Raw genomic sequence first — 22,222 nt, 5'->3', positions numbered from 1 at the left:
CTCCATGTTCTTCTCAGGACGGCAGCTACAAGGGTGCCTACATATGTAACAATACATTGATTTCACACATCATTTTAACATCTGTGCACTATTCTTTATGAAGTGCTGCCCCAATAAAAACGTACACTCAGGAACTTAGGATTTCTTTTTCCTTTGGCCAAAAGCCAAGGGTTCCCCTAACCTGGTTCCCCTGAAAGTCAGTGCCAAGCGGTATGTGTAGGTGGGTGTGTGCATCCTTCTGAGGCAAGCTTTACTGATTTTTGTCAGATGCTTAAAGGGATGCTGGACCCCTAACAAGTTAAAAAGGCCCAGCGAGGCCCTTCTCTGCACTGAGGACTACTGCCTCCTGGTTCTGCTGGCTTTGACTCAATGTCAGACCACTCTGGGCAGACCAGGCTTTCTGGGAATGCAGAATGTGAGGTGAAGAGGTACAAACATATTTATTGGGCCAGTCGCCCAACAAGCAACGACATTTTTCTGTGGGGAGCAAAATGCAGATCATTATCACTAGTTGCTCTTCAGCTCAACTTTAAAAAAAGGGTGTAGCTTCCCATTGGCCCAGGGCCTTGGTCTGCAGCCAATCCCGAGGCGCGCCTCTGCCCGGCTCCCCCCTGCCTGAGGTCCACGTGGAGAAGCAGCTTTGTCCCCTGCCCCACCTGAAAAACCGGAGAAACCTTAACCCACGTTCTGAATTCCTTTGAGGTCCCTCACGCAGGCCCGGCTCGCAAACCAGAATTTCCAGTGTGACTGTTGGCAGAAAGTTAACGAGCAGCCCAGGAGAGCTGGGCACCGGCTGCAGCGGATTTGCCCAAGCAGGCAGAGCCAGGTGCCCGGTCCCCGGTCTCTCTCCTTGGAACGAGGCAGATGACAGGGCTGCACCTGGGAGGAGGGTCCTAGCACACAGAGAGGGTAAGCAACTGGCCTAGGGCCACACAGCTGCAAAGTGACTGAGTTGGGATGCACAGCTAGGCTGTCTGGTTCAGGGCCCATTCCTTTATGCAAAGCTTTTGTTCAGCACAGAGCCTCGCATACATCCCCAAGCACTCTGTACAGGCAAGTGACAGGCAGACTTGGAGGTTGGGGTTTCGGTTTCCCGATTCCCACCCCATGGGGCTCTCACTCTCATGCTGGCATGGCACTCAGGAGTGTGTGGGAATTTCCCCCTGAGACTCAGATCGGGTCACCCACACAGGACTGTTCAGACCCACTTGGCAACAGTGTGCCCGTGTCCCGGGACCCTGACAAATGGGCCTGGAGAACTGGGAAGATCCTGCAAGAGCCTCCATGCGGTGAAGTCCCCCCTCATTCCTCTGAACCCTGAGCCAGCTCTGTGGGAGCATCCCATCGGAGGAATAGGCACTGTAAACTTTGTGTGCTCAGGAGGCACACAGGCCCCCACTGTTGACCTGGGATCTTCCAAGTCTTGGCGTGAGTGGGGGATGTCTCAGCGCTGCTGCGGGGGAGGGGGAGAGGGCAACAGGGACAGGACATGAAGGCTGAGGGGACAAGGTTCAGGCTCCTGCCCTGAATCTATGAAAGAAGCTCCCTTTAAGGAGATTCATATGTTGTCCCACCATGTAACTTTCTGCTTGGAATAAAGATTTTGCTGCCTACCCCCATCTCTCTCTCTCTCTCTCTCTCTCTCTCTCTCTCTCTCTCTCTCTCACACACACACACATACACACACACACACACACACCTTTAAAAACCACTGATCTGGTGCTTCATTTCATTGCATATACTGGGAAAACTGAGACCCAAAAGGGGAAGATCTGCCTCAGGTCCCAGTGTGTTAGTGGAAGAATGGGGAGTAGAACTCACATCCCCTGACTTAAAAAAAATATATATATATATATATTTCATTGATTTCAGAGAGGAAGGGAGAGAGAGAGAGAGCTAGAAACATCAGTGATGAGAGAGAATCATTGATCAGCTGCCTCCTGCATGCTCCACACTGGGGATTGAGCCTGCAACCCAGGCACCTGCCCTTGACTGGAATCGAACCCGGGACCCTTCAGTCCGCAGGCCGACACTCTATCCACTGAGCCAAACCGGCCAGGGCTCCCCTGACTTTTTAATACCAACCTCTTAAACACCAATGTTTACGATGGATTTATTGCTTTTAAAATCTCAGAGGGAAAACAGAGCCTAAGTTTGTTCTTCATCTTCAAGTTGACTCTTCCCACTTTAAAATCAGAGTCTTCCCTCTGGCCACAAAGTCCACTGTGGCTCTGTCCTCCCTGGTCCCACATACAAGATGCTACAGGTGCAAGGAGATGCAGCGACAAGTGTCACTACAGTGCCCCGACCCACCACGCTGAGGTTGCTGCCTGAGCAGGGACTCAGGCAAGCGGGAGGCAAGGAACAAGGAAGAGACCACAGTAAGAGCTTTGAGGACCTGCTCGGATCCCAGCGTAGCCACTTTATTATCTGCCTGACCATGAACAAGTCACTAGACCTCCCAGAGCCTCGCTGTCGTCGCCTGTAAAATGAGGGTAACTTCCTATGCCTCGTGAGACTAAGGACCAGAGGTTAATACGTGTAAGCAACCTGCAGCACAGGCATGCGGTAAGTCATCGTTCATCTCAGTGTCATTCTAACTAGTGCTGGTTTTCGATGAGACCTGAAGTTCCTTTCCATACACCAAGTGCACACGCACTCTGAGGCCGAGCAATGCTGCGCTTCCACGTATACTCCCCGCAGTGAGCTCTGCCCTCCGGAGGAATTTGAAACGTCTTCCGCCTGTGGGCAGATGCTCCGATGAGGGAATCCCACAAATGCAGTGTGATCGGTCTGCTGGGTTTCATCCTGGCTCCACTGCTTAATTCCAGACAAGTTACTTAACCTATTTCTCATCTCTGAAATGGGAATCACACCCACACCTCACTCCTAGGCTCATTGTGCAGAGCGAATGGGATCATGTGTGTGAAATCCTTAGTGCACTGGCTCATCCTTAAAAAGTGGCCAAAAATTAATACCCTTCTTATCTGCCCAAGGTCAGCCCTTTCTGCCCAGAACAAAAGCATAGTTGGAGATAGAAGTGCTGGACTGGCATTCTTAAGTGCCACTGAATTGCAGGGTGTTGTGGGCCTGAACTTGTCCTCTCTGTGCCTCAGTTTCCCCATCTGCAAACCAAAGAGGTTGGATTAGTTGATTAGTTGGATTAGTTAGAGCCTTCCAGCTCTAGCTCTGAAAGACAGCTGAGGGAAAGTTGTATGTCTGCCCCGTGTGGTTTCTGGATGGGCCCAGTGTTCCCAGCCACCCCATGCTGAGCAGAATCAAGACGAGGTCTGGGAAGAAGGCTCTGGCCTCCTCAACCAGTACCCTGGTTGAGAGAGCTGCTCTGGGAACTCACCAGCCCAGCTTGAAGTTCTGTTCCTACTGCTGGGTGTGACCTGGGGAAAGGTCACCTCCCCGAGCCTCAGTTCCTTCATCTGTAAAATGGGACCTAAAATGGTACCCAGAGTAATGACCACATGAGCCAATGCCTCCAAAGTGCTTAGCACACAGAGGAGAAGTCAGTACTATACTGGTGTGTCCTGTCATCGTCATTGATGCCAATTGGTGTGGATGCCACTGCTGGGCCAGGTGCTTTTCATAGAGCCAGTCTGAGTGCCCGTGAGTCCATTCCAAACATTATTTCTATTGACAATAAAGCTCTTTATGAGGACAGCGGCCTCCTGGGGACCCGCCTGGAGAAGGGTGGCTGGCCTCTGCATGTCAATTGCCCAGATTCCCGTGATGCCAGGTCAGCCTGAAGATGATGACAGCCATGCATCCTTCCCAAACCTGAGCGGAAGACCAGCTCTGCGGGGCTGGGAAGGACTGCAAGCTACTTCTTGCTCAGCCCTTTACCTGGGGTAGGAATGCCAGGGGGAGAAGTGACCTATCCGAGTCTCATGGCGTGTTCCTAGACCAAGGACCACAAGGCAGTCTGATAGCATCAAAAAGAGTGTCTGTGTTGGATTCTTGGCTTCTGTGTTGGATTACTGTGAGGCTGAGTGCCCTCACTGGACTTCAGTTTCCTCATTTGAGAAATGAGATACTTACTAACAGAGCCTACTTCTCAGGGGTGTTGCAAAGACTACATGAACATATGAGTAACATATAGCCAGCCCTCTGTAAATAACATTCATATTACTCATGTCTCTACCCTCTATTCCCCCTCCATACCACACTGGAAACACACAGGGCATTGATTTTTGGGTTCCCTTTCAGCTGCAGAGCTGTCTGGGGTAGTAGAGTTGACCTGGAATTCCAGTCTGGAAACCTGACTGACGCCCTCCTCTGCCTCTCTGTTGCTCTGGAACAGCGGTTCTCAACCTGTGGGTCGAAACCCCTTTGGGGGTCGAATGACCCTTTCACAGGGGTCGCCTAAGACCACCGGAAAACACATATATAATTACATATTGTTTTTGTGATTAATCACTATGCTTTAATTATGTTCAATTTGTAACAATGAAAATACATCCTGCATATCAGATATTTACATTACGATTCATAACAGTAGCAAAATTACAGTTATGAAGTAGCAACGAAAATAATTTTATGGTTGGGGGTCACCACAACATGAAGAACTGTATTAAAGGGTTGCGGCATTAGGAAGGTTGAGAACCACTGCTCTGGGACCTTCCTCTGGTCACCTTCCCTCTCTGGCCCTCAGCTTCTTCCTCTATAGCAATGCTGTCCAAGAGGAATATAATGTGAGCCACATATATCACTTTAAATTGTTTAGTAGAAGTCAAGAAACTCAATTTTAATAATATAATAATTTTCTTAACCCATGCATCCAAGATATCGTTTCAGCAAGTCATTAATACTAAAAAAATTATGAATGAGATATTTTGTTCTTTTTTTTTTCTTACTAAGCTTGAAATCTGGATGATTTTCAACTTGGGGCAACTTTGGCAATTGTCTAGGATGTTTTTGGTTGTCACAAGGGGAGGGGCAGGGAGTGCAGCTGTGTGGGCTACTGACATCTATAGGGCAGAGACCAGGATGCTGCTAACCACCCTCCGTGCATAGAGCAGCCCCCCCCCCCCCCCCCCCCCCCCGCTGCTCCGCCCCCCCAACAAAGCAGAAACAGTGCCTGCTTTACACTGCAACCTAGCACAGTGCTGATCAGCCAATAGTCGCATGGAGCTGGTGGCTACCATACTGGACACGATGGCTCTATAATAGAACACATTTAGTCATGCACTTAGAGAAGCCACGTTTTTAGGAACTGGGGTTTTGGTAAGTTTGTTTTTCTACTCGTCCCCAAATGATCGGCCAAATGAGATGTGGCAGGTTCCCAGTGCCTGGCGGGCTGAGGGCAGAGCCCATCTGTCCCAGGCTGGTTAGACTCTTCCCAAAGCCACCCACCCTCCCTGGGGCACTGAGCCTGGGACAGACAGTGCACCCTGTTGTTCTCTTCTGGGGAGACAACGCTGCAGGCCCTGCTACCTGCCTGACAGGGCTATTGTGGCTCCGGGAGAAAAGGGCTTTGTCGGGAAGCAGTGAGGAGCCTGCAGTTCAATGGGCCCTTTATGCCCGCACTCCCAGGATGCACCGGATGGCAGCCCGGCCGAGGCCCCGCCCCCTTCTAGAACAAACAGGTCCCTGGGCCCAGAGGGGGTGTGGGGGCCCTCCCGTGGACCCCAGCTCCCTCCAGCTCAGCCCACTGAGCTGAAACCGGAAATTGGCCTAACTCTGAAAAGCCTGTCTCAGAACACAGGATGAACTCAGGACTGCCCTTCGCTCTGGGTAAGGGGGCCCAGCCCTGCACCCTGAAATGTAGTGGCTCCACCAGTCACAAACACATACAAAAATAAGTGTATTAATAACACGTGGGCGTCTGTATCTCAGAATCTGGGCTGCACAATGCACTGTAACCTCAACAGGCTCTCCCATGATTTGAAACGGCCAGGCCACGGGGGCCCTGCTCCACCTCTCTTGTCCTCTGTTTTTATTGTTACACAACAGTAACACGGTCTTTCCACCGCCCTATTTTTTAAGTGGTGATTTAGATAATTGACCCCATTGTGTTTTCCCCCATAATACATAAGGTTCTCCGGGGACAGGGACCAGGTATGACTCATTTTGGCCTCCAGTCACTTCACTCCCTCTTTCATTCCTTTACCAAGCGCCTGGCATCATTCACTCCACATGTATACCGACTATTCACTGCGCACCCACTATGCGCCCAGCGCTATCAGACCTACGTTGAATGAATGAGCAAGGCAGGGAGGTAGGAAGTGAGGAAGGCAGGCGGGAAGGAAAAAACCAGGGTCCTGGACCCCCTCCCTGGGCCCGAGAGGGCCCCAACTGGCACCAGTGTCCCCTTCCACCCCCCACTTCCACCTTGGCCAGAAAACTGCCCTCTCTCCCGCCGTCCTGGGGCCCATCAACGCTGTCACTGCAGAGGGAACTGGGTGCCAGTCCCAGCTTCGGAGGGTGGTGGCGCCCGGGGACCCGCCCCCAGCCGCCTGCGCTGGGCGAGGGGCGGTGACTCCCTCGCGCGGAGCCCGGCAGCCTCCGCCCCCCAGAGGGCGTGCGCCCCTCTGCGGCAGCTCGAGTGCGTGGGGTGGGGGTGGGGGGGACCCCGGCCTCAGAGTTGCCCAAGACCCTGGGTGACTCCTCCCCGGGGACCCTCCCCTTCTGGGGCGCGTCATTCTCCCCACCCTGGGTCCCGACCCGGGCGGCTTCTCGCACGCCCGGGACAAGTCCCAGCCACCTGCTCCGGAGCCCCGGCGCCCGGGCGCCATCCGCCCGCGTCGGTGCGTGCGCCCAGGGCCCATGGAGCCGACCGCCAGCAATGCCAGCTATGCCAGCTGCGAGAACGGTGGGTACAGGGCCAGGAAGGGAGGGCGGGGCGGGGGGGGGCAGGGCGGGGTAGGGGGAACCCAGGGGTCTGCGCGCCTTCCATTCCGCCTCCTTTCCTTCACATCCTCTCCTGCCAGGGGGGCCCAAAACCGAGGGGTGATGTGTGGGGGATTGGGGTTGGGGAAGGAAGTCAGCACGAATTGTCTCCCACCCAGTTCTCAGACCTAACTTGAGAAGGAGCAGGGGTTCTGGGTGACTTCCCCCATCTTGGGAGCTGGGTAGCTGAAGGGACAATGGGAGGAAGGGGCACAAACCGGGTAGGGAGGAGGGGGAAGCAGGCATTGATTGCAATAGGTCGACCTAAAGGTGTGGGATCCCGGGTTTCTTTTCATGTGATACTTGCTTCAGATTTTAGTACCTATCCATGTCCAGCTGTCTTCCTGGGGCCCATTAAAGACAGGTGAGGGCACCCCCCCGCCCAAACCCACACACACCTTTTAGAAAAAGGTGGGAAAGAACAAGCCAGGAAAGGATAAGGCAAGACCCTTGGCTTTACATTGACTTCTTGCCATTTCACTCCGAACACAACCCTGGAAGACAGGTGGATGTGATTGCCTTACTGTCTGGAGACAGAGATTCCGAGGCTCCGGAAAGTCTGATAACTCAGGGGAATACAGTGGGGAAGTGGAATACAGAACGAGGGCTCTTGGATTCTGAAACCCATACTCACACCACTGTGTTCAACTCGTTCTCGCTGTGTCTGCTTTCTCACCTTTCTAAGCTCTGGGATACCCCTGTTGCTCTAACTTCTCTCTCCGGTGAAACTTTCAAAGCCGGCCTGTTGGGTGTTGGCTGGCTCTGGTTTCCTGACCAACAAGGTAGCTCGTTTTCAGCCTCTCCTTCCCCCGGGGAAGAAGATGTTCCCCAGCCCCAGTGTATTCTGGAAGAGAAGCAGGAATGATGGGCCCAGCACCTGCTTGTCCGATGGCATCCTTCCCAGAACTGGGTTTCCTTTGGCCCTCAGCCCTCTCTTTTTCTTTTTATCCTTATGGGAGAACTTGGCTCAGTGTAGGGTGCTGTGCCCTTGGGGGCTTCAAGCCTCTCCAAAACAGCCAAACCCACAGTGGAGCCTTTGCTTCCACCTGCCGCAGGTGCACCTTCAGGAGGGCAGGGGATGGCATGGGGATGGGCTTGACCCTCCCCTTGGGAGTCGCCTTCCTTGGCCCACGACCTCCCAGGCTCTGGCTCATTTCCTGAGCGCAGGGAACTCCCAGGCTTGACTCTTGAGGAACAGGAGTGAGCAATCAGAACGAGTTTGATTAGGGGCCAAGATGGCTTCTTGTCTCATCTTCTCTCGTTTGTGACGCTGATGTCAGAAAGACAGATCGCCCACTGCCAAGGACAGAGGTGTCCCCTGGTGGGTTCCACACCCAGCTGCCACTGGGTGTGTGACACAACTTAGTACTTGCCCTTCTCGGGACCTCAGTTTCCCCAGCTTAAAAAAGGCCAGACAGGTGCCTTCTAAGGACGGTGCCAGCTCGGCTGGTCCGTGCTTCCGTGCCAAGGAAGAAAGATCAACATTGCCCTTATTTAGCTCCACCAAGATGCCACTCTGCGGGCTGGGTATTCCAAAGCCAGAGCTGCTTGACTTTGAATTATTGCAGGGTTGGTCCAAGGAGAAGTGCTTGGCCCAGGCTTACATCCTTGACACAGGATACGGGTCTTTATGACACACAGTTAGAAAAAGACCTTCTCCCACCAGAGGTCACAAATTCAAAAGCCTACAAGGGCTGAGTACGTAAAAAAAAAAAAAATGAACGAAGGAAGCCTGGTATGGACTCCGGGGCATAGAAAAGAGCATGTCCGTCTAGGGCAGGGGTGGGCAAACTTTTTGACTCGAGGGCCACAATGGGTTCTTAAACTGGACCGGAGGGCTGGAACAAAAGCATGGATGGAGTGTTTGTGTGAACTAATATAAATTCAAAGTAAACATCATTACATAAAAGGGTACGGTCTTTTTTTTTTTTTTTTAGTTTTATTCATTTCAAATGGGCCGGATCCGGCCTGCGGGCCGTAGTTTGCCCACGGCTGGTCTAGGGGGACAGCAGTGCTCCGCGGCAGCCAATGTGACAGTGGGAAGGTCTGCCCCATAAGGTAACCAAGAGCTGCATTTTCATGAGAAGTCTCCTGATTTTTAAATGTTGGTAACAAACTCATATTTTAAAATAACCCTCAAGAGGCCAAATGAAACACCACCACCCCCTTGCTCCCTGTTTTGAGGGGTGGTGGTGGTTGAGAGCATGGGCTTTGGTGGCAGGTAGGCTTGGGGTCCAATTCTGGTTTCACCAGTTTCCAGCAATGTAGCCTTAGGCAGGTTGCGGAACTTATCAGGGTTCCGATTTCGCCAGCTAAAACCCTGGACATGATCACTGTGCCATTTTCATGATGGGAAGGTCCATGGAAAGCCCAGAGCAGAGGGCCACAGGAGCACTAGCAATGGAGGACCATTGGCTATGCTTTGTACTGTTCCTTGAACTTGGACAGCTTAGCTTTTTTACTAAGGGTCTGCCCCTCAGGCCCAAGTTTGTCCTGTTATCCTCAGTGTTTGTGCCAGAAGAGCAAGCAGAAGTGGACTGGCTCTGGGGTGTTGGGGTCCAGCCCCAGCAGGTCCAGGGGTTCCCAAAGGTGTGGACGGAGTCGGCGAAGAATGAAGGACACGGAGGCAGCGTTCAGTTGATCAGCATAGCGAGGTTCTTTTTTTATTCTCCTATTACATCTATATTTATACCATTTGATCCTATAAGCATGCCTCTATAATCACATCATGGTATGTTTTGGGTACCGTTCTACAGTTCCTTGTTTCTTATCTGACCTTAGCCAAAAATCCTGTCTCTAGCTAGTTCTGTTGATTTTAATCTTGTCTAGGTTAATCTCTGTGTTCCATTACAAGGGCTATTCCAAGGTCGCTGCTCTACTGATAAACTACAAGGAAGTGACTGAAGGAGATTATCCTACCCAGTAAAGGTTATGTCCTCCCAGCCTCGCTGCTTGCCTTCCCTGGGACTGCCCTGTGTCGGTGGGTCTCCAGGGGTATAGGCTTTGGTGCTTTCCCTGGTGGGCAGACCCCTGGGGATGTGGGCCCAACAAGTCCTAAATTTATTGCCAACAGTCTTAGTCCAAGTTCTTCATAAGTAGTACACGGTATTTCTGTAATACTAGGGGGATTTACTGATTTATTCTCTTCCTTAGTCCTGTTAATCCCTAACATGGGGAAACAACCTTTCTCGGGAAGGTGGTCCTGTTTAAAACACATAGTGCTAAGAGGGGGAGCAAACATATGCCATATACGCCAGGTCCCTTGAAACATAAGCTGTGCAGAAGTTTCTTCCCTGCAGCGACTGTGTCAAGCAGCAAGGGTGGACCGGCTTCCAGCACTGGGGCATGAGGGTGGGTTCAGACTCACAGACTCTAGGACTTGGAAAGCAAAATACAATCAGAATCTGAGAGGGACCCTGGTCCCTCTGAGGCCTAAAAATAAGTCATGGCCACTGGCCACAAGCATGGGAGGTCTCAGAAGTAAGGCCTGGGAATGGCCGGTTATAACCAACTGAACGCTCATATTTCATCATCCTCAGGCCTAAAAAGGGCTGTGGGCTCTCTAACCTCACTGCCTTGTGTTACCTGTCAGGGTCTCCATTGTGGCTGGTTAGGGAGATGTAAGCGAGGAGGCCTCTGGGAGGGAGAATCCGGTGTGATCCTGAGCTGTTGGAGGCCTGGAGGCTGGGAGGGGATTCCTGTGGAGGTGGAAGGTTGGACTCAAGGATAGCTCAGGAACCTCGCCTGTTGTTTGGGCATCAGGATAGCTGAGTGGCTAGGTGCTGGGGTTCGGGAATCCATCTGTGGTCTTGGGCGAGGTGCCTGACCTCTCAGGGCTTCCAAATCCGTGTCTGTGAAATGGGATTTAAAGACAGCACTTATGTGACAGGTGGTTATAAGAATTTGATGAGTTCATGCAGGCCTGGCGTAAGCTCCAGTGAATGCTAACTGCTGCTTTTAGGTGCGGGGCCTAGTGTGCGCATGGAGTCCTGCCATAGTTGAAGCATGGGCTCTGAAACGGTGGTCGATTCTAATATTTTTAAAGCGTGCCGATGTCCCCCTACATGACTCTCTCCCCCTGGTCTTCCCGCCTAGGTTCCCTGATCACCCTATACTGCTCCTCCCAGCAAGTCCTATGCCAGATCGTCGGTGACCTCAACCCCCAGGCGCCCAGCAATGTCACCTCTATCAGCTGGCATGAGAGATTCACGAAGAACTACAGCTTCTACGTCGGCCTGGGTCTGGCCTTCCTGTCCAGCTTCCTCATCGGCAGCAGCGTCATCCTCAAGAAGAAAGGCCTCCAGCGTCTGGTGGCCTCGGGGGCCACTCGGGCTGGTAGGCTCCTGGTGGGGGAGGGGGGCAGGTAGAGATGAGGTGCTGGGCAGCTGAACCCTCAGACAGCCCTGAGAACCTCACTTCACTGCAGCAGTTTGAGAGCCTGGCCTGTAAGGGCGCAAAAGGCTCACTGTCGACCCCATTGGGAATCCAGTCCACCACTAGGAGACCTTCGTTTATAATCCAATTTCCTGACATCCTCATGGTTCGTTAACTGGGGTGAAGAGAGGGAATAGTCTCAGGGCCAAGACTCAGAAACCCCAGGTCTAGTCCCAGTTTTATTTCTTATCAGCTGTGTCATCATAGACAAGTCACAACTTCCCTACAAAATGAGACTACAAATACCTCTGATGGAACAATGTCAGACACTACTGTGCCCTCACTTGCTAACATATTGACCCCTTTATGGGCTACACAAAATTGTAGAATCTCTGTCCACCGGGAGGTGCTTGTTTGGAAAATAAGACGTGTACCCGTGAAACATTTCTTGAGAAATGGCATCATGTGTACAAGAATTTCCTCATTTAATCATCATTCATTGTGTACCTGCTGTGTGCCAGGTGCCACGTTGGACATGGGATGCAGTGCCTTTGTGGGGCATTGAATCTGGTGGGAGAGACAGGCATGTAGTAGGCAGTTGTTTCATTGTGTGTTACGTGATGGGGAAAATAGGATGCTATGGCAATATTTTGGAGGGGCATGTAAAGCCTGGGCTTTGGGGGTTGGGGGAGGTTTTCTGGAGAAGCAATTCAGAAGCTGAGACCTAAATAATGAAGTGATAACAAGGTGAGGGGGGAAAGGAGGATGTAGTGTTCCAGGCAGAAAGAACAGCATGTGTGAAGGCTCAGAGGTGAGAGAGCATGAGTGATGTTAGAAACTAAATGTAGTTCAGGATGGCTGGAGCATAGCCAGGGAAGAGATGGTGTTGGGGCCAGATCGTGACGGGTCTTGTAAACTGGGCTTCAGAATTTGAATGTGATTGTAAGTGACTGAAATTTATGATGTGAGATAATTCCTGGTGGCTGGGTGGAGAATGGATTAGGGACAAGTTGGAAGACCAATTAGAGGAGAGAGACAACAGAACTTTGGGCCTGAGAGAGAGCAGTGGGCATGGAGACAAGCGGTGGAGTCCAGTTTTGAAGGTAGAACTTACTGGGTTTGATGTTGAAGGGGAGGGTAAGGACACGAGTCAAGAATGACACAGCTTTACGGTTTGAGCAACTGGGGAAATGAGGGTGCTGTTTTGAGAGATGAATAATGCAGGAGGAGCAGGTTTGTGGGAAGATGATGTGTTCAAGTTGGGACATGTTCAATTTAATTTTCTGCTATTTTAATATCTTCTGAGATTTCAAACCTTAGAGTAAAATGCTTTCAGAGCTGTTAACTTTTTTGTGTGTATGTGTGAGAGATTTTAACTCCTTTAGGAACCTAAAGACCTTCTAGGAAAATGGGAATTTACAAAAAAATGACATGCAATTCTGGATCTTCACAGAACCATCTTTAACCCAGCCATCATCATCATCATTGCTAATATTATTGAGTATTGACTATGGACCAGGCTCTCTGCCCACCATGTGAGCAAAGCAGACACAATTCCATTTTAGTGGGAGAAATGCCAGAAAGTAAACAGATCGATTCACATTCTAGATGATACACGTGAGGAAGAAGAGCTGGGTGAGATGATAGAAAACCCCAAGGGGAAGTCACAGAGATACGGGTTCAGGGAGCAAGGTCTCAGAGGCAGCAGCACTGAGGCAGAGCCTACAGAGTGGGTGTAGATTCAGGCAAATATCCTTAAGGAGACTCTTCCGAACACAGACAAGCATGTGCAAAGGTCTTAAGGCCGAGCCCAGCAGGTATGGCTCAGTGGTTTAGCCTTGACCGATGAACCAGGAAGTCACGCAGTTCAATTCCCGGTCAGGGCACATGCCCGGGTTGTGGGCTCTCTCCCCAGTAGGGTGTGTGCAGGAGGCAGCCAATCAATGATTCTCTCTCATCATTGATGTTTCTATCGCTCTCTCCCTCTCCCTCTCTGAAATCAATATGTATATAAATGATATATATAAAAGACTCATCATTTTTGAAGAACTAAAATAAAGCTTCAGCGGCTAGATTGTAGTAAGAAGAGTGACAGGAGATAATACCTTGGGAGAGGTGAGCAGGGTCAAAACTATGAACTTGTTCATAGTCTTTATCCTAAGAGTATTTGGAAGCCATTGGCCAGCTATCAGCTGAGAATGACTAAATCATAGACCACTGGCTGCTATGAAAGGAATGGATTATAATGGGGCAAGAGAAGAACCAGAGGAGGCTGGTGCCTCAACCCAGCCCAGAGGTGATGATAGTCCTTGGAGTTGGGTGGTGGCTGTGGAGAGGACACATGTAAGTTGCTTTTTGGAGACAGAATGAGCAGGATGGACTGGATGCAGAAGGTGGAGGGTTGGGAGGAGCTGAGGGTTAAGCCTGGTTTCTGGCTTCAGCAACTAGGTACATGGAGGTGCCAGTTTCTGAGTTTCATTTGGTGGGTGGATGGGGAGCATGTAAAATCAAGAGTTCCATTTAGGACAGAGTTTGAGGAGCCTTCCAGAGATCCAAGAGATGTCAAATAAGCAACTGGATATACATCTGGGCTCAGAAGAAAGGATCAGGGCACATACATGAAATAGGGACACATAGAATTTAAAATTTGGGGACTGGGTGAACTCACTAGGAAAGGGCCCAGAAGCAAGGCCAGAGGACTAACCACAGCCAACACATATTGAACCTTAGAGACTGTGGAGCGAAGGCAGAGATAAAAACGGTGCTGGAGAAAGTGTGGCCAAGCTCTACCTTTCTGTCCCTTTCTTTCTGCAGTGGACGGAGGCTTTGGCTACCTGAAGGACTCAATGTGGTGGGCCGGATTTCTCACCAGTAAGTGGGGGCTTTGCTACAAATGACAGTGATCTGTTGATGGCAGAGGCAGAGATGAAAGGAAGGGTGGAGGGGATATTTCTGTCTCTAGTGTGCAAAGTATGAACGCGAGGCCCAGGTTTTCAGGGGGACACCTGAGAGTCTTTGAAGGTAGAACATCTTACCTGCGTCTCAGATCACTTTCTCAACCCCAAGTTGGTTTTTCATCCATGAAGCATCTGTTCCCAGAGAGGTTTGTACAGAGCTGGTCATGATAAAAGAGCAATTTCTCAACTTCCCCCAAAATATAGGGAGATATCATTGTCTGTTGGCGTCTCTTGGACTTCTCAGTGCAGAAGCTGGTGCTCCTGAGCCAGTTCCCCCATTCCACAGGCAATCTGTGGGTTCACTTAGAACAGCGGTTCTCAACCTGTGGGTCGCAACCCCTTTGGGGGTCGAACGACCCTTTCACAGGGATCGCCTAAGACCATTGGAAAACACATACATAATTACATATTGTTTTTGTGATTAATCACTATGCTTTAATTATGTTCAATTTGTAACAATGAAAATACATCCTGCATATCAGATATTTACATTATGATTCATAACAGTAGCAAAATTACAGTTATGAAGTAGCAACGAAAATAATTTTATGGTTGGGGGTCACCACAACATGAGGAACTGTATTAAAGGGTCGCGGCATTAGGAAGGTTGAGAACTACTGACTTAGAACAAGGCTGGTCTGCCACTTAAGGTTTGCCCAAATTTGCACATTCACACAGTTCCCCCACTTTCCACCCACCTTCTCTGGCTTTTAAGCCCTAATTCTTTCAGATGGAAAATTAGTCAGCTTTCCATTTATAATTTCCCATGTCAGATTTTGATTCCAGTCCTAGCCAGAGCGATCGCATTTGTATCTGCTTTCAAAGAGCAGACCCAGGTCATTCTCTTCCAGCGGAGAGACAGAAGAGGCATGGTAGGAGTCTGCAAACGGGGGAGAATTGGGCCCTTTGAGAATGTCAGGCTTTCTAACCACCTGCCTATCTATTGTAAACCACCCACATTTCCTCTGGGAAAGATGACTCTGGACCAGTTGGTACCTGGAGAATTGGTAACTGTAACGGTCTCTTTATTTGATAATTAACACTTTTTAGAACTTACCTTAAAGACACAGAGCAAATATGAGCAGTCCTTGAGACACACTTAACTATGCCTGGACTAGAAGCCAGGAGATCCCAACAGTAAGACCGTGTCTACCCACAACCATGTCATGTGACTTTGAACTCTGAGCCTGGCTTCCCCATCTTTAACATGGAAAGATTTGATCAGGGTGACCTGGGTCTGGCCTTCTGATCAGAGGCTCCAGGGAGAGCACATAAGGATCAGGACTTTAAGGACTGCTGGCCTGGGATTCTGTGAATGGCCCGACACTGAGTGAAGCCGCCTCCACCCAGATTCACTTGGACTGGAGATGGGGCATTGGAGCCTCTTTTCTCTCTTCATTTCCTAGTGGCTGCTGGAGAAATCGCCAACTTCGGGGCCTACGCATTCGCTCCTGCGACAGTCATCACACCTCTGGGAGCGCTGAGTGTCCTCATCAGGTTATTGCCACCTCTCTTGCTTTCCCTGGCTCTTTCCTATTTGCAGTTTGTTGAGGTCTGGAACTGCCAAGTGGGGTCAACTGCCACTTGCAATCAGGGACATGGGTCGGTCCCAGCTCCCAGAGGAGGCATGATGCTATTCAGAGCTCTAGCTCCTGGAATTGCTTGCTGCCAGTGGCTCTAGCATCTCCTCATCTCACCGGGCAATGGAGGGGCAGGCCACGCCCAAACCCATGGGAAGGGTTTCCGCTGCCAACAGCCCGAAAGTTTCACATCAGTGCTTTGGTTCCCAGATAGGAGAAGCTTACAAATGAAAAGCATGAACCCAACATGAGCATTCCCTGAGTTCTCACCGTAGCTCTACCGCTTTGCAGTTACATTACCATGTGCAAGTCACTAACCTCTCTAAGCCTCAGTTTCCCCACCTGCTAAATGGGGATGCTAATAACCCCTACCTGAAGGCATTGCCACAAGGACTAAATAAGATCATGCACAGAAAGTGCATAGTTAGACTGGCATTGAAAAGTAACCATGGCTAACATATATGAACGGCTTACTACGTGCTAGATGTTCTAAATGGATTCCGTGTAGTAACTCATTTAATCCTGACAGCATCCCTGTTAATAGTAGGGGAGACCTGAGGCCCAGAGAGGTGAAGCAACTTGGACAAGGTCACGCAGGGTCTCCCACCAGCAGTCTAACGTGAGTCTGGGTGCTCAGCCACTGTGCTGTGTGGCCTTGCAAATATTAGCTAGTTTTAAAAATAACTGATACTCAGTGTGTGTGCTTCCCCATTGCCCCTTTCCTCCCGATCCACAAACACAGTTCCTCTGTGAGGGTCCTGTAGCCCCCTTTGAAGCTGCCTCGAATTGGCTTAACCTTGGAGCCCTGGTAGATCCTAGCCACCCACACCCAGCATCTATGACTTCGCTGCTTCATTTTACCTCCTTGATGACAGCTTTGCAACATTTACGCAGTCAAAAACAACAACTAGAGCTGTGACTCATCTTGCATAGTTGGCTGCTGTAGCAGCTGCCTATCTGATTCGTTTACAAATTCCCACCCGTGGGAAGTTGGGAGGGTCGGAAGTCCTCCCGTGTGTGACCTCTGCCCACGCGAAGGCCCCAGGCTCTCTTGAACAGGCCGTGTGGGTAGAATGTTTTTGGTCTTTTTAGAGGAGAGATGGGAGACATCCCAAGGAGCTTGGGCTTTAATCCCCTCCAACTGGGCCTGGATCAAGATAACAGATTTTCACCCTAAACACATGTTACCTTTGTAAAGAAACAAAAGCATGCTCCAGAGATTGTATCGGTCTTGCCCGATTTCCCTCCCTTCTCCCTACCTCCCTCACCTCTGCTGGCTCACCTGGAAGATGTGAGGGGAATGAAAATTACATCATCTAGGAACAGCAAGGAAGTGGGGGTTCTTTGCCCAGACAAGAAAGAGGAGACTCAGGGAAGTTGTGAGAATTTTCTGCAGTGATGTATAGAGGAAAACCCAGAGGCTTTATAATGAGACAGAACTGGAGCTCAGATCCTGGCTCAGCTACTAACCAGTTGTATGACCTTTCCAAGTTATTTTAACTTCTGTGAGACTCAGTTTTCTCATCTGTATAATGGGGATAGCATATGTTACTTCTCAAGGAGTCGTGAGATGCTAGTGAGATCATAAATAAAAAATTCCTAGTGTAATACGTAGTACGTAACACAAGCCTGAGACACAGGCCTAGAATTGTTATTGTGGTTGTTTATATTGATATACAAAAGGAAAAAGGAATAGATTTGTTCTGTATGGCTCACGGAATAGAAATGGAATAATGAGTACAAATTGCCATAATTTTTGGTGTATAATTAAAATGAGCCTACAGTGGATTCATTTGCCTTGTGAAGGGGTGAGCTGCTTGCCACCAGAGGTATACAAGCCCAGGCTGAAAGGTGTCCGTTTGCAAAGACGTGCTCATCGGGGAGGAAGTTAGACAAGAGTGCTTTGAAGGACTCTTCCAAATCTTCTGTTTTGGAATACTTCCAGTCTCTAGAGTGAAAGATACTCCCAGGCACGTCCTCAGTCCCGCCAGCACACGCCGTAACCCTCGATCAGTGAGGGCTTTGGGGGAGTCTCGAAAAGCTTCCCTGTGAGAGAGGAGTGCGTCCTCTGTTGTTCTCGGGGAGCACTTGCGCAGACCCCGTTTCTCTCCTGGGCGCTGCACAGGCCTGGCTGCCTCATGGCTTCCTCCCATTCCCACCCGCAGTGCCATCCTTTCCTCCTATTTCCTGGGAGAGAGTCTGAACCTGCTGGGGAAGCTGGGCTGTGTGATCTGTGTGACTGGCAGCACAGTGATGGTGATACACGCCCCCGAGGAGGAGAAGGTCACCACTGTCATTGAGATGGCTGCCAAGATGAAAGACACAGGTAGGCCCCAGGCCCCCCACTGACCCTGCAGCCCCTCTCCCTCCACCCCTGAGCAGGAAAGCCCTGGGGATCAAGTGGAAGGGCTGACTGGGATGGAAGCATCTCAGGTGCTGCCACCTGGAGGAGAAGGCAAGCTACAGAAAGTTGGCGGCTGGTGCTAAGGCCAGCTTTTAGGTTTCCCAGCCCGATATATACCCACCCCATTTATTCAGTGTGCAGTGTGTGCCAGGCACTGTGCTGAATGCTTTACCTGCATTGTCCAGGGGTGGGGAACGTCCAGCCCGTGGGCCATATAACGCCTGTGAAACCACTTGGTCTGGCCCTGCCAAAGCATTAGGGGTGAGTTAATGAAATGTTTGACCAAAGAGAGCAGGCTAATTTTTAAGTGGATACTTTTGTCTGGCCCGAGAATGATGTTATAAATATCTAAATGGCCCTTGGCAGAAAACAGGTCCCCCTCCCCTGGCATTGTCTTTGTCAGTTGTGGCTGCTATAACAGAATACTGTAGACTGGCTGGCTTATAAACAACAGCAATTATTTCCCAAGGTTCCGGAGGCTGGAAAGTCCATGATGAAGGTGCTGGCAGACTGGGTGTCTTGCCAAAGCTGGCTTCCGAATTCATAGATAACCATCTTCCCACTGTGTCCCATGGGCGGAGGGGTCGAGGGAGCTCTCTGAAGTCCTTTAATAAGGATACTAACCCCATTCCTGAGGGCTCCATCCTCATGACCAAGCACCTTCCAAAGGCCCCACCCCCAAATACCATCACTTTGGGGATTATGTTTCAACATATGAATTTGGGGGGACACATTCTGCCTTACAGCATACATGATCTCATTTAATCCTGTGAGGAAAGCTCTCTGTGGAAGGCCTTTTTTTCCTTTAATCTTTATTGTTGAAAGTATTACATAGGTCCTCCTTCCCCCCGCCCATTAACCTCTTCCAGCCCGCTCCCATCCCCACCCCACCCCACCCCACCCCCCGCCCACCCTCACCACCCCATTGTCCATGTCCACGGGTTATGCATATATGCATACAAAGTTCATTGGTTGATCTCTTCCCACCCACCCTCCCCAGGAAGGTCTTATAATTAGCTTTAGTTTACCACAGCCTTGGGGTTTCTCTGTCCCCCTCTCCTCTGAAGGGTACATCGTGTTTGCTGTGCTGCTGCTGGTCTTCTGCCTCATCCTCATCTTTGTCGTCGCCCCACGTTACGGACAAAGGAACATCCTCGTCTACATCGTCATCTGCTCTGTGATCGGGGCCTTCTCGGTGTCTGCCGTCAAGGGTCTGGGCATCACCATCAAGAACTTCTTCCAGGGGATGCCAGTCGTGCGGCACCCCCTCCCCTACATCCTGTCCCTCATCCTCGCCCTTTCGCTCAGCACTCAGGTCAACTTCCTCAACAGGGCGCTGGACATCTTCAATACCTCCCTGGTGTTCCCCATCTACTACGTGTTCTTCACCACCATCGTGGTCACCTCCTCCATCATCCTCTTCAAGGAGTGGCACAGCATGTCCGCCGTGGACATCGTGGGCACCCTCTCAGGCTTCGTCACCATCATCCTGGGTGTGTTCATGCTTCATGCTTTCAGAGACCTGGACATGAGCCAGACACGCTTGCCTCACATGCACAAAACCCCCACCCCGGCCCCCGCCCCCGCTCCCGCCCCCGAGCCCACTGTCATTAGACTCGAAGACAAGAATGTCCTCGTGGACAATATAGAACTCTCCAGGACCCCCTCGCCAGAAGAGAAGCCCAAAGTATTTATCGTCCATTCTTAAAGCTCAGGGATCCCGAGTGAGGATGAGCCCTGTGGTACAGTCTGACTTCTCGGTGTGGGAAGTTATTTTCAGCACAGCTGTTACCCATGGGCTCTCTTTTCTGAGACATTCGTTTATACCTCATCGCTGTTTCCAGGAGGAAAACCCGTACCCACTGAGTGGTGGGGACAGAACTTCCTGGAATCATAGCCTCAGTGACCAAACGCCCTGCTTACACTGTTGCCAGCAGGACCCCTGGACCTCCCTTCCCACGTGTTTCCTGGGTGCCATCTGTATGTGGGTGGGGAGAAGACAGAATCTGACCTGTTGAATGTAGCACTAAGGACTTCCCTGAGATGTTGGTTGGCAGGAAATCCTCAGCGCCATCCTCCTGCGACTGACTTGCCATTCCGCAGCCCAAAGATGAGGCTCAGAGAGCCATCGCCAGGCTTCCCTGTCCAGAGACACAGCTCGTGAAATGTGTCTTGCTGCTTTCGCCGCTTCCTCTTTCTTTGGAAACAGAAGTAAGACCTCAACTGACCTTCTTACTGTGAAAGTCACCTGGTGTCTCAGGGAAACATTTCCACCAGCCCCACTCCCCAAGCACTCCAGTCCGGAGGTCAGCATCTTCGTTCCCATGGCCTCCTCCCCCACGCCTGCCCTTTCCTCTCTCCTTACATCTTAAGGAGTCCGTCACTGAGACATTCAAACAGTTATCTCAGAACTGAACGCAAAGCGACAACCACCACAACAAAAGCTGCCTCGCAGCCAAGCGCTGCTGGCCAAACCCAGCGTGTCCTTCTGCCTCAGAGAACAGCAGTTGCACTGCTCTTAAACGTACCCTGTCGAGCTATTGGCAGATGCACTTTTCTTTTCATCGAGGAGTGAAACCAAATATGATTTGGGAGATGGGGAGAGTGAAGAGCAAAGTCAGGATTTGGCAGGAAGCGGCCACCGGCTCCATGGAAACCAGGAGCTAACTTTTGTGTTTACTCTGCTGCCCAACCAATTCCCCAGGCAGAGAGGGCTCTGGGTAACTGCTGGGCTCCAGCCTTAGAGGCTTGGCCAGTGGGACCAGCTTTGAACTTCAGTGACCAAGGGGAGTGTAGGCTTGGCACGGGAGCATCTGGCTGTTGACCAGGTTGCCACCAAGCCCCCAGTTCCACTGATGAGCTGCCCACCTGGGAAGCAGCGTGTCATGATGCTCCAACACCACCTGCTTTGGGGTCTGCCGTTGGTCGCCTCACACTTGGCCAGAGGCATTCACAAAACAGGAGCAGCTGGAGCGAGAGACACTTGATATCCTTCCCTGCAAATCTGCTTTCCAGCTGCAGGAGAGTGGGAGTTGGTACAAGGACTACTGAATGGAGCCAAGTATCTGTAAAGAGGGAGGAGTTGACCCTCAGTCCCTGAGCTGGGGCAGCACCTCCCCTGAGAGCTCCCTGCTGCGCCCTGTGTTTACATACCATCCCCCAACCCCTCAGCGCAGCCAAGCCCAGGCCAGTCTCTTGCCGGCCTTGGAGCTCCCAAGGTGCAGCTGACCAACAGGCTGGCTTCCTGCACCTCCAGCCTCAAATCCCCAGTTGTTCAGGAATGTGGATTTCTGCCTGTGACTAAAATCAATGCACCATGTTGGATCTTGGGAAGAGCAGTAATCTGAGGGCCCTGAGAGTGTGGTCTGCAGGGTCAAGAATAAAGACCTTCGGGTGTGTTTACTTTAGACTTGCGTCTTAGGCTTCCTTGGACACGGAGCAATTAATTACCCTGGTGCCTCTAGTGCTGGGAAGCCGGTCCCCGATCTCCGGAGGGTTGTGGCTTCCAAGGAAGTCCCTACAGCACAAGGCTGACTAGGGAAGAGTCAGTAGAAGACACCCGAGCCCTTACAGCATGCTAAGAGCTTCACGTAAATTCTCTCTTTATGTCCTCCAAAATCCTCAAGGCAGATAGATTTTTATCCTCATCTTATAGATGAGGAAAGGGTCTCAGTCAGAGGTTAAGAAATCGCCCAAGGCCACACAGCCAGGAAGAGTCCACGTTGATATCTGGCTCCAAGCCCACAGTCTTAACCCCCAGGCACAGTCTGATATGACTCTGCTCATTTCTTCTGTGATCTGTGCTGTCACCACCTTGGAGTACAGAGTGATCACCAAGGCCCGGACCAGATGGATGTCTTAAGCACATAGCTGGGACTCATAAAAACCTGTATTGAATGAAGGAACAGTACCATTCCAAATAGTCCTTCTTGGCCCAAACTCTCTTGGGGACCAGCTCTCAACCCAGAGTAAGTGCTAATCGAACCCCATGTTCAGCTCTGACACGG

General features: G+C 50.9%; 1 protein-coding gene across 1 annotated transcript; it reads left to right on the top strand.

Annotated features, from left to right (window-relative positions):
* The first annotated feature begins 6,574 nt into the window (after positions 1-6,574).
* Positions 6,575-21,622, top strand: NIPAL4 (NIPA like domain containing 4). The gene is made up of 6 exons (XM_070414515.1): positions 6,575-6,823; positions 10,996-11,235; positions 14,089-14,145; positions 15,638-15,728; positions 17,977-18,137; positions 19,283-21,622. Exons 1-6 carry the CDS (start codon positions 6,778-6,780, stop codon positions 19,921-19,923), a joined length of 1,236 nt encoding a protein of 411 aa, XP_070270616.1. The 5' UTR covers positions 6,575-6,777; the 3' UTR covers positions 19,924-21,622.
* Positions 21,623-22,222: the final 600 nt, after the last annotated feature.

This window comes from Myotis yumanensis, unplaced genomic scaffold (genome assembly GCF_028538775.1).
Source record: "Myotis yumanensis isolate MYYU_CA2020_CCGP unplaced genomic scaffold, mMyoYum1.0.hap1 SCAF_5, whole genome shotgun sequence".
NCBI classification, from domain to species: Eukaryota; Metazoa; Chordata; class Mammalia; order Chiroptera; family Vespertilionidae; genus Myotis; species Myotis yumanensis.
This window is presented reverse-complemented; position numbering and strand designations above follow the sequence as displayed.